At 38.6% G+C, this 12,729-nt stretch overlaps 1 protein-coding gene across 3 annotated transcripts in view; it reads right to left on the minus strand.

Annotated features, from left to right (window-relative positions):
• plcb3 (phospholipase C, beta 3 (phosphatidylinositol-specific)) overlaps positions 1–12,729 on the minus strand; it is a 76,531-nt gene that overhangs the window by 18,505 nt on the left and 45,297 nt on the right. For all 3 annotated transcript variants that reach the window (XM_055051027.1, XM_055051028.1, XM_055051029.1), the window contains 5 exons: positions 7,181–7,249; positions 2,360–2,494; positions 2,165–2,244; positions 1,885–1,938; positions 1,318–1,390 (listed from right to left, as the gene is read on the minus strand). In XM_055051027.1, the coding sequence (XP_054907002.1) occupies positions 1,318–1,390; positions 1,885–1,938; positions 2,165–2,244; positions 2,360–2,494; positions 7,181–7,249 (411 nt within the window). The remainder of the gene's footprint in view (positions 1–1,317; positions 1,391–1,884; positions 1,939–2,164; positions 2,245–2,359; positions 2,495–7,180; positions 7,250–12,729) is intronic.

Genomic DNA, 12,729 nt, shown 5'->3' on the forward strand with positions numbered 1-12,729 from the left:
CCTTCTACAAAAGTATCAGTCAGGAGATGGACATAACAACAAACTACTCTGCAGCATCTACAGCACAACTGGAGAGATATCTATTTCTTCAAAAGCCTTTGTATTGACATAGACTTCATTGTCATTCAACTGCATGTTTAAAATTATATTGCAAGTCTCTGCTCAAATAAATAAATAAAATATTGAATAATGGCTATTTGCATTTGGCAATCTCATTTCTGGGAGTGATGTTTTGAAGGTCAAAGCAAGAAGAACTGCCAGTGAAATGAATTTCTTGAGAGAGAACTGCTAATGGTTTCCTCTGAAACCCTGAAAGAACCAGTGCTGCCAGTTCATCGTGTTGGACCTGTGAGGGCTGATGAACAAGAACAAGACTTGTTCAATATCAGCAGCTCAATCAACTGTGAGTTCATTGGCAGCAGCCAGATGCAGCAGTGCTTGTATAAACCCTAGTTTCCCACTTGTCACAGTCACTCAGAAGAAACGCATGAAATTGTTGGAAGTTAGGCTTCATAAAACACAAGCAGGCTTGACGACCTTCTCTCTGTCCTACATACTGTGGACATCTGTGGATTTTTGCATCAAATTTAAACACAAATTATTTGCGTTTTTTTCCCTAGAGTATTTCTCAAAACCTGGACGCACTGCTACTTAATACGCTACTGGCTGAAGAGCAGAAAAAAAGACGACTGTTTCCACTGTGCATGTTTCTGCATATTAAGTTGGTAGTTTAACTTTTAAAATAAGCAACTACAGTTGTTTTAAAAAAAACAACCTTAATATAAGGAATGATTTTCAAATTCATTACCTTTTCAGGCACAAATTTATAGATTTTTTAAGCTGCTTCTAGAACATTTCATAAAAATGTCCAAAAAAGGACAAAAAAGCTTCAAGCTCAAGTGAGCTTCCAACTTAGCATGCAGCTTTCTTACCTTTTAGTAAGTAGTTTAAATCTACCGTAATCTATTTAAAAGTTTGTAACATTCAGACATCTCAAAGGTAAAGTTGCCTTCTGTTAGAAAAAAATCAAAACACAGAAAGCTCAATTCTGGCATCTAAAACAGAAACAGGGCTGGAACAGGATATTTATTTTAACGACAGTGAATTTATCTTAGTGCTCTCTTTCAAAAATGAAGGAAAGTTTTATCTTGTGATGCAGCAAATAAAAAATTTGGAGGAAGTTATTAAACATAAAAAAAAATTATAAAAATCAGTTGATGGATCAAGTGATAAATCTTTTTCCATTTCCTTGTATGAAACGTTGCTTTTGAATGAATATCTTTTGGTTGATCACAACAGATTGCATGTATTGCTTACCTTATTGTTGTTTAGGTTACACTGCTCCATTGCAGTTTCCACCCTCTTCTTATCAGAAAACATCTTCATAAAGCTGAAAAGCAAAAACTCTCACTGTTAGGTTTGGCTTGGTTCACATTGGATCTAAAGGTTAACGTACGCTAGGGTAAAAAAATGTTTGCTGTCTTACAGATCACAAGTTATGAATCCAAAAAAGCAATTTTCAAAAGATGAATTTATATGTTAAGGGAAAAAAAGCTTCCCAAACCAACCTAACCCGTTGTGAAAAGGTAATTGTGCCCTTATAGCCTCATAAATAATGGTTGGTTCCCTGGATTGATGAATCTTCTAACTATCTGTGGAGGATTTTTGGCTGAGTTTTCTTCATAGAATATTTAAAAAAAGTAAAAAAACAAAACAAAACTAAAAAGTAATCTATAAGGAAGCAAACACTTCCCGCAGCACTGTTGATTATAAATAAAAAGAAAGCAGACGGCAACTTTTTAAGACAAAGAGCAAAATGAGAACATAAATAGGCAACACAGATGTGACTGTGTTACAGAAGGAGCAGGAAAGGCTTTTACTCACTGCTTCATTGGGATCCTCCCATCCATACTCCCATGAAGCTTTAGTTTAGTGTACCTGAAAACAAAACAGAGCATCGTTGGAAAATTCTACAAACTGGGTCCTTCACACTTCCTGTTCAGATTCCACACATTCACAGATTTCTCCCATTCTTCAGCCCATATGTATGGATGTCTGGGTGGATTGAACTATCCTGGACATGTGAACTCTTTTCTGTTCTCCATTTTGTTTCCTGTTGACGCCTTCAACAGCTTCAGTTTTCTAAACTGTGAATTTGTCTTACGCTTTGTAAAGGTGCCTGCTCCTCGATGAATTCCTGGAAAGTATGTTGGTCGCCAGGTCGAAGAGCTCATCTGCCCAAATCTGGAATTAAACACACATGAGGACGGCATGTGACTCGACTGCATCGCTGCTGGAAGGCAGATCATGCTAACGACTAGCTAACGTGTGTCAGAGGGAGGCGGAGCTCCAGGATTACCTGTGCGATTTTCTCATCCAAAGCCAACAAACACATGAATGAGACGTTCACCATGTCTACTCCATGGACAATGGTCAGCAGCCTTGATTCGAATCCCTCTTTCTCATAGCCCAGCCTCTCCCGTATCTTAGGATCCTAACAAAACAACAGAATTGCTTCATTTTTCACAATGTCCCTAAAACAACAAAGAACCAAACAATCTGAAGACTGAGAACAAACACAAACTGTTTCTGTCTCTCCTGAGAGGAAGAATGTGATGCATGAGGCTCTGCATTCTAAACTAATTAACTAAATGACTCTTTCCTCTTTTTTAGCCCACCAACTCCCTGTGGTACCTTGCATCTGTCTCACAATTAAGCATCGCTCTTCCTCAGGCACGTCTCACGTTATAGAGGAACGTTGAGAGGAGCAATATCCCAAGATTGCAAACTTTGATGACATAAATCACCAAAACGTTCATTTATTTTACTAATTCAATTAAGAAACTGAAACTTATCTTATAAATACTGCTGTGACTGGCACCACTGTTCATGCACCTTTTTTCTTCCACTAAACTTTTCATAAATAAGCTTTGATACAAACATTTCTTTGGCAAAGAGGGTAGAAGGTGCCGATGGCCATCTGCCAATGATTAGTAACATAACATTTCTACATTAAAAATAATTTTTATTGATCAAAATTGACAAAAATATATAATTAAAATGCACAATCTATATAATAAACCAACTACAATCTTACACTTATAAGACTGAATTACTGAATTTAATAAATAAGCTATTTAGTTATATTCAAATTGAGGTAGGAGCACCTGTGCTGTGACTTTACAGGTAATCTAGAAGAAATAAGCCATTTTTGGGTCATTTTAAAAAAATGGAGGTTATATAATTGAACATTCAAATCAAAACAACTGATATGGATGAGTAGACGATCCTGTACTTCAGGTACAACAAATAACAGGCAGATGCAAAGATATCGCCTGGGATGCGTGCCACGTATTCAAATCTATATTGCAGCACAAACGGACCATTGGACTTCAGGTTTTATCCTGTGACAGACGACAGTTTTTCTGATGTGAGGGAGTTGAATTAACCGGACATTTATTCAAAATATTGGCTCCCTTTCATGTGTGTGTAAAGCTTAACATTCAGCTCTTCTGGACCAGCAGTAAAGCGATGTACAGCTGTAGTAACAAGCCGCAGACATCGTTTATAGCTGCGGATCACAGCAGAGTCCTGGGAAACATTTTTTTTACCGTTTTAAAAGTAATTATAAAGTTGGCTCGGCTTATGCTTAAGGACTATTCAGAGAACGCAGTTAACCCAGTAACTGGTACTAGGGAGAACATACAAACTCCATGCAGAAACTAAGTTGGGATTCCAACCAGCATCTCTCTTGCTGTAAGGCAATGGTGCTGCCAAATGATATATTTAAAATATTCCAATTTGTGAAATTTTGCTTTTATTAAATAAAAAGTAGGGACGGGACTAACACATTAAGTTTTATTATGTAGACTTTTGATTAAGTGATTACTGTTTTAATACAAGAGTTGCTAATGGAACCTTTGTATTTGTGTGTTTCTGGTACATCTGTAAATCTGACGCACAGAACATCACAGTAAATGAAAAATCCGCTTTTCTTGGCCCACTGTGCATAAATATTTCAGCAAGAAAATGTGTGATGGGGCACTGGAAAAGACTGTTGTGTTCAAGTTGTGCCAACATAAGTTAGCCTCATGAAGCTATCCAAGCTTAAAATAGCATCTAAATGCTAAACATGTAGCAGCACTACAGACATCTCTAAAGCTAATGTCCACGTTCCTACAGAAGTATTTTTTTAAGAAGCTACATGAGTAAAAGGAGGTTCCTGAAAGCTAAACGGATATAATTTTATATCAATCTGATGGTTAAATAACCTAAATAAGAGATTAAATACAAAAAACAATAAATATCTTTGTTGTTGAGCTCATACAACTGTTTATTCAAAAATTTAGCAGCAAAAAATGTTTTTCTACTTTTGTCAATTGATATTTGGAAAAAATAATTATTTTTTAATTAGGATTAATAAATTACAGAGGCAGCATTTAAGTTGATTAAAAAATATAGACTCCTGGCACTAATTAAAATAAACAATAATTTTCGTGATCAAATATAATTTTCCCAACTCTTCTTTTTGTTCACCACTAAATAACGTGCCGGCGCTCCAATCAGCTGAGTTTAGTAAAGCAAGTTCTGGAGTGGAAACAGGAGGAACCTGAGCTCCAATTTGCCTAATTTGTTTTTTATATATTAATTTATTGAAAAAATATTCTATACCTGATTTTACTTGTCATTTTGAACTGTTGTGTATTTTTGAGATGACTACACTCCTTCCTGATTAGCACAATTATTGCTCCTTGATCTATAAAATGATGCTGTTGACCTTTTAAAAACTGCCGTTAGTGTTGCTGAGGCGACCATTTCAATGTCTGAAAGCCACAGTAACAACACTACTACTGTGTGTTTGGTATCCAAATGAAGGCAAATCAAAACAGTAAAGTTATGGGGGCGTACATCAAAAACAGTGTCATTAAGAACCATAAAATGCTCTGCAAAGCATGTCAGCCATCTGGCCAGTGCTGCACTCAACTTATTTGATCAAATGTAATAAAACCTCTTTAAAGCTGTAAAGTCATATATGAATAAAAATCTTGAATATACTTTAACTATGAGCAAATACAAATATCTACACTGCTCAACAGTCAAATGTGAATATTAGGAAAAAGCATTATGATATGTGTCTTTGAACTCCTAGGAGTTCCTTTGAGTGTAAAAAAGAGGGGAAACATTTCCATGACTTAGTAAAGCTGTTTGAATTTGCTCATAGCTGTTTGGTGCACCGGTAAATATTTACATAAAAGCATGAAGCGTCAATGAATAAACAAATGCACTGCATCAAGCTCAAGCAGCCATGCAGGAAGCTGCGGGAAATCCTGTGCATGGACACAAATATTACTTAGTTAAATATAAACGTGAATATGTCCAGCATTTGCTCATGGACAAATAATGGTAATGGTGAACTTCTGCTTCAAAGTGGAACCTTGGACAGGCTGTGATGAAGGATGGGTAAATGGATGACAGGACAGACAGACGGACAGATGGATATGGGGATTGATAGGTGAACAAAAAAGGAAAAATATGGACTGATGGGTGAATGATCTGATCAATGGATGGATGATTTAATCTGTAGTTTTCTCAGTGGGGTGAGCCATCTCTCTCTCTCTCTCTGACTGTCTCAGACTGAATCAAAGCACCAGTCAGTTTATTCCCAATGACGCTGGTTTATCTCGGACGTCATTGTTTTGTTCCTGTGCTGGTCTGACTTGGGAGCAACGGTGGAAGTTTCATTCAAATTAATAAAGAGTTTAATCACAATCCAAATCTGGCTGAAAATCCTCAATCCAAGCTTTTTACAACAGATATTAGAAAATGTTTTGCATCCAGAGCCTTTGCTACACACGGTCAACCATTTGATGAAAGAACACTATAAATAGCAGTCAAAACAAAACTAAGCCAAAAATATATATTTAAGAAATCTATTAAACAACTTTCACATAGTGATGTGAAAGTTGCTTTTTTGTTGTTGTTGGGGTTTTTTTGCTGCAGACGCGTCCTTTGGTGCAAATAATCAAGCATTCACTAAAGGAAAAGTCATTGTATACTACATTCATAAAGAAGAAATATAAGAGGGCAACTAGTTTTCATTTCTCTGTGTATGACTTTCAATGCAATTCAACAAAATATTCAATACAAAAAAATACTTTTTTTTCCTAAAGGTGAATTAAATGTAAGTAAGTCATTTCATTCAATTATCTTTAAACTATTGTTGTGGATGGTGATGCTGTGGGCAGAAAGGATCAGCAGTATCTTTTCCACACTTTTCCACCTCATTTGCTTTTGCCGCTCCTCTTTAAATCTGTCAGGTCGTAGGATTAGAAAGTCGGGCAGAGACTGGAAACGATTTGAACTTCCTCATTCTCCGTCTGCACTTTGGTTCCGTTTGGCATTCATAAAACAAACTTTTCAACTCTCCTAGGATTTGGGGATGTAGTTTAGGATTAAGTAGAGCTTTTGAGATGCTAATCAGTTTCCAGTTGTAAAATCAATACCTTGTTGCCACAGTCACACAACAGCCAGAGAGTCTGCTGCTGTTCCAGCCACAGCAACTTTATGGTCTCTGTTTAGGCCGATTACAACTATGTTGTTGATAGATTTGTTCCACTCACTGCAACTGTCAGTCAAATTAAATATGAATGCCTTCAGATAGAAATAAAAATGTCTCCAATACAAATTCACTTTCACTAAGTTTAAATAAGTTGGAATATCTGACAAGCTCCACTAAAAATTCAATGAAACGCCTCTAGATAATATTTGGTCATCTAAATTTATTGGTGAAAAATATAAAATTATAACTTTTTTTTTACATTTTCATTGTATAAATCAATATTTGAATTTCTTTCCAAATGAATCCACTCATCTGAGTAACACAAAGACGTCGATGAGGTCAAAAACGCTGCTTCATCTGCGTCTCAGCCGCTTGGACCCGCTTACACAATGACTTCCTCACCAACAGTCACTGGTTATATCACTTCCTGTCTGATGGGCCATCTGTAGGCGGCCTCATTAACACCCCGTCACCATCAGCTGAGTGAGGAAACACACACACTTCTCCCTGACAGTATCCCTGAAACATCACATTCATACTCTGAGGAGAAAGTTCCTGACAGCAGAAGGAAAAACGTCAGTCTCCCTCTCTCTGACTCAGACCTAAGGACACATTACCAACCTTTGGTGACTTGGAGTACTTTCCTTTTCTTGTGTCACAGATTGTCCACAAGTCGATGATATCGATTTCCTGCAACACAAAAACAGTGATTTGGTGAATCCATTTATCTTTAAGTCATACTTATAGCATTTAAAACCTAGTTGAAGCACAATAAAGGCAAAAGAGGAAACAGTAAAGTTGGTTTTGGTGTGGAAGTAGGAGTGGTTTCTTCACAGTTTACTAAAGCTGCTCTCAATTATCAGCATTGCTTTCACTTCATTAAACTATGTTTATATGATAACCCCAAACTGAACTGTTTGCTTTTAAAGCAGCTGAAGCCAATTCATTCAGCTGAATGATACATTTTTGACAGTTATCGTCAAGGATCGGGCCAAACTTCAGTTTCTAGACAAATTATTTCAGAACAACATGGCTAAAGTGAGAACAATGATTTCTAAAATTTTACAAGACTTAAGCAGAAATTAAAACATGTTATGTAAAAGATGACTACAATGAACAAATTAATAACAGGAATGAAAGAATCAAATTAATTATGACTATAAAATTACTGAAATAACTTTTAATTAGTACAGTAATCAAATAATCGCTAACTGCAGTATGTGGACTGTAAAAAAGGCCATCCACTAAAAGAACAATGCGCTCAGAGACATAATTAAGACAAAACAGTACAAAAATATCTACATTTTGCATTTAAGATAAAAAAAATAAAAAATCTTCTTTGTCTGTAAATGTTCTACCCTCAACACCTCAAGTGGCAGCTTTATATTCACCCAGTTCAAATTTTGTTAAAAAAAAATCCTAAAAACTTTTTGCTCTACATTTATTAAAAAAATAAAAATAAATAAAATATTTTTTTTTTTTGCTTAACTGTATTCTTTGCTACTATTGATCAAGTGTACACTAAAAGAATGCAATGTTATTGAATTTTATCCAGTAAAATGTTTATGTTCTTACTTAAACATAGATTCATTTGGTTATTTTCATCTTTTATTGGATTTAAAATTTTGTGTAAAAAGGCTAAACTGAAAAATCTCCATAATGGCTTTGTTATCCCATTAACTGTTAGAATAATCAATAGAATAATTAAGCATTAATTGCATCCCTAATTAATACCAGCATTTAAGTGCAATATTACTGCAAGCCATCCAATAGAATATGCAGATATTTTCTTAAAATTGACCCCGAAGACAGAGAATTTTTTTATTCCTAAAAAAATTTAATATGTTTTTTTATGAGTAAAAAAATGTATTTATAAATTTGTAGTAATTGGTAGAAATATAGAACCTGATGCATAAACTTCTTTTATGTTCTTGTGGCCTTAGTGGCCTAAATGAGAAATATGCCGTCAGGAAATGGACAGAGAAAGAAAGGGGGAAGAGATGCGTCAGAGGTGCCACGATCCAAACCTCCATCAACAGCTTAGAGAGAAAAATTGTCTCCGTATTTTGGTCGCCCACTGTTACAATGTTCCACATGCTACCCAGATGCTACAATTTCAAAAACAGCCTAATCAAACATACCCGTGTCTGGTTTCTTTTGATGTCTGTTGGTTACATTTTTAGGCCCGAGCAGCTAAGCGCTGCGAAGGCCTATTGTTTTCCTACTGTTTCTTATTAGGCCCGAGCAGCTAAGCGCTGCGAAGGCCTATTGTTTTCCTACTGTTTCTTATTAGGCCCGAGCAGCTAAGCGCTGCGAAGGCCTATTGTTTTCCTATTGTTTATTATTATTATTATTATTATGATTCTCCCTCCAAATGAATTGGCTTTTTGGGGGCTTTATCATATTCAAAAACTCACCAAACTTGGCGGAGGCCTTAAGCCTGTTTAAAATTTACGTATTTTAAAGTCATCGCAAAAATTCCACAAGAAATGGCTCAATAGCGCCACCTAGAAATTTTCAAAGGACCCTTTGCTATTCACTTACTGCATCGTAGAGACATGAAATTTGGTACACTTGTAGAGCTCCCCAAGATGCTCAAAATTTACAATTAATGTCATAGTGCAAGTATCACATGAAGTCGGCCATTTTGGATTGAAGGTCCAATTTTGAGGCCATTTTTGCCGTTTACAGTCTTGGTATTTGATCGAACTCCTCCTAGGGATTTCGATTGATCGGCTTGAAACTCGGTCAGTCTGTTCATAAGGCATGTCCCATCTAAAGTTATCAAAACGGTGAGTTTTTGAGTATGCTGAAGGGGGGTTAGCAGGGGTCAAAGTTCACCTACTCGCCATAAAAAAATTAACTGCTATATCTCCTACACAGAAACTCACAGAGGCACCAAAGTTTCTGTGATTGATCATCATCGGGTGTCCTACAATACCCTATGGTCGAATGATGACATCACTTAGGCCACGCCCCCTGAGAACAGGAAGTGTCATGTTTTACTGTTAACGGTCGCTATCTCAAGCCTATGACCTCATCAACATGAAACTGTGCCCAGACACCGAAGACATGTTGGTGTATTGAGGATTCCAACCCCGACCAGCTTCGATGGAGCAGGTGGGCGTGGCGGCGTGGCGAAGTGACCTGTAACGCCATCGCCATACGTTTGGCTCTCAATTCAACATTTTCGGCCGCAGCTGCTCCAAATTCACAAGGATGGACAGTCATCTACTCCCGGACAGGAATCCATCACAATATTTGGTGGGCGTGGCCTAATTTCTCTATAGCGCCCCTAGAAAACTTTAAATGATCAGCCCCAAGCCATGCTTTAACCTACAATTACCAAACTTTGTACACGTGTGTACCTTCTCAGGACTTACAAAAAAGTCTCTTGGAGCCATGGTCTAAACCCCACAGGAAGTCGGCCATTTTGGATTGAAGTTCGGATTTTGACCCATTTTTGCAGTTTGCAGCCTTTGTATTTGATCGAACTCCTCCCAGGATTTCGATTGATCGGCTTCAAACTCGGTCAGTCTGTTCATAAGGCATGTCTCATCTAAAGTTATCAAAACGGTGAGTTTTAGTATGCTGAAGGGGGTTGGCAGGGGTCAAAGTTCACCTACTCCCCATAAAAAATAAATTGCTATATCTCCTACACAGAAACTCACAAAGGCACCAAAGTTTCAGTGATTGATCATCATCGGGTGTCCTACAACATCCTATGGTCGAGTGATGACATCACTTAGGCCACGCCCCCTGAGAACAGGAAGTGTCATGTTTTACTGTGAACGGTCGCTATCTGACCCTTTTGACCTCATCAACATGAAACTGTGACCAGACACCGAAGACATGTTGGTGTATTGAGGATTCCAACCCCGAACAGATTCCATGGACAGGTGGGCGTGGCGGCGTGGCGAAGTGACCTGTAACGCCATCGCCATACGTTTGGCTCTCAATTCCACATTTTTGGGCCCAGCTGCTCCAAACTCACAAGGATGGATTCCCATCAACTCCCCGACAGGAATCCATCACAATATTTGGTGCGTGGCCTAATTTCTCTATAGCGCCCCTAGAAAACAGCAGCCCATAGGTTATGTTGTTATTAATTATTTAAATATACATTATTATAACTTTTTATATATATATAAGTTTATTTGATGGGGTTAAAGTACAAACATTCATTCATTTTTGCTAGAAATAATACAAACAAAGTCATTCAGCAAAACTTATGACACAGCGAAGTAAGAACACACTGGGGTCAGTGTTGATGGAGTACCACTGGCACCTTGTGGCGATATACTGGTACTGCTAGTGCAATACCAGTATTGCCCCAGCAGGAGGCAGTGGTACTCCATCAATGAGAAAACAGTCGACGCTACGTAATAAGTCAGCCGGCGACAGCTGGAGCTGCGAAGTTTTCCTGAACATTTTGCCTTCTTTTTGGAGCCACAGAACTGGACTACGCTCAACATTTTGCTTGGATTTTGGAGTTGCAAATCCGAACCACGCTTTTGAGCAAGAAGGCTCTGTTGGACCGGAGTTGGAGAAGTTTAAACTGAGCAACAGCTTCCGCGGTGCGGGCGGAGGCGCTGAAAACTGCGTGAGAGCTTCTGTGGTGGCTGGCGTGAGGCGGCGGTTGCTCGTACCCCGCGGTGGCAATAGGCCGGAGCGGCGCTTGGCTGCGAGGGCCGTTCGAGGCTGCTTGCAGCTTTAATTATTATTATTATTCTGCCCCCCTAAAGAGGGGCCTTTTTGGGGGCTTTATCATATTCAAAAACTCACCAAACTTGGCGGACGCGTAAAGGAGTTTCAAAATTTTGTATTTTAAGGTCATCGCAAAAATCCCATAAGAAATGGCTCATAGCGCCACCTAGAAATTTTCAAAGGACCCTTTGCTATTCACTTACTTTATCCTAGAGACATGAAATTTGGTACACTTGTACAGCTCCCCAAGATGCTCAAAATTTACAATTAATGTCATAGTGCAAGTATCACAGGAAGTCAGCCATTTTGGATTGAAGGTCAAATTTTCACCCCATTTTTGCCGTTTACAGCCTTCGTATTTGATCGAACTCCTCCTAGGGATTTCGATTGATCAGCTTCAAACTCGGTCAGTCTGTTCAGAAGGCATGTCCCATCTAAAGTTATCAAAACGGTGAGTTTTTGAGTATGCTGAAGGGGGTTAGCAGGGGTCAAAGTTCACCTACTCGCCATAAAAAAAGAAACTGCTATATCTCCTATACAGAAACTCACAGAGGCACCAAAGTTACTGTGATTGATCATCATCGGGTCTCCTACAATATCCTATGGTCAAGTGATGAAATCACTTAGGCCACGCCCCCTGAGAACAGGAAGTGTCATGTTTTACTGTCAACGGTCGCTATCTGACCCCTTTGACCTCATCAACATGAAACTGTGCCCAGACACCGAAGACATGTTGGTGTATTGTGGACTCCAACCCCGACCAGCTTCAGTGCAGCAGGTGGGCGTGGCGGCGTGGCGAAGTGACCTGTAACGCCATCGCCATACGTTTGGCTCTCAATTCCACAATTTCGGGCACAGCTGCTCCAAATTCACAAGGATGGACCCTCATCTACTCCCCGACAGGAATCCATCACAATATTTGGTGGGCGTGGCCTAATTTCTCTATAGCGCCACCTAGAAACTTTAAATGATCAGCCCCAAGCCATGCTTTAACCTACAAATACGAAACTTTGTACACATGTGTACCTTGTCAGGACTTACAAAAAAGTCTCTTGGAGCCATGGTCTAAACCCCACAGGAAGTCGGCCATTTTAGATTGAAGTTCGAATTTTGACCCATTTTTGCCGTTTACAGCCTTCGTATTTGATCGAACTTCTCCCAGGGATTTCGATTGATCGGCTTCAAACTCGGTCAGTCTGTTCATAAGGCATGTCCCATCTAAAGTTATCAAAACGGTGAGTTTTTGAGTATGCTGAAGAGGGGTTGGCAGGGGTCAAAGTTCACCTACTCCCCATAAAAAATAAACTGCTATATCTCCTACACAGAAACTCACAGAGGAACCAAAGTTTGAGTGATTGATCATCATCGGGTCTCCTAGAATACCCTATGGTAGAATAATGACATCACTTAGGCCACGCCCCCTGAGAACAGGAAGTGTAATGTTTTACTGTGAACGTTCGCTA

This window comes from Poeciliopsis prolifica, unplaced genomic scaffold, assembly GCF_027474105.1.
Source record: "Poeciliopsis prolifica strain line A6 unplaced genomic scaffold, Auburn_PproV2 SCAFFOLD032, whole genome shotgun sequence".
Classification (NCBI taxonomy): domain Eukaryota; kingdom Metazoa; phylum Chordata; class Actinopteri; order Cyprinodontiformes; family Poeciliidae; genus Poeciliopsis; species Poeciliopsis prolifica.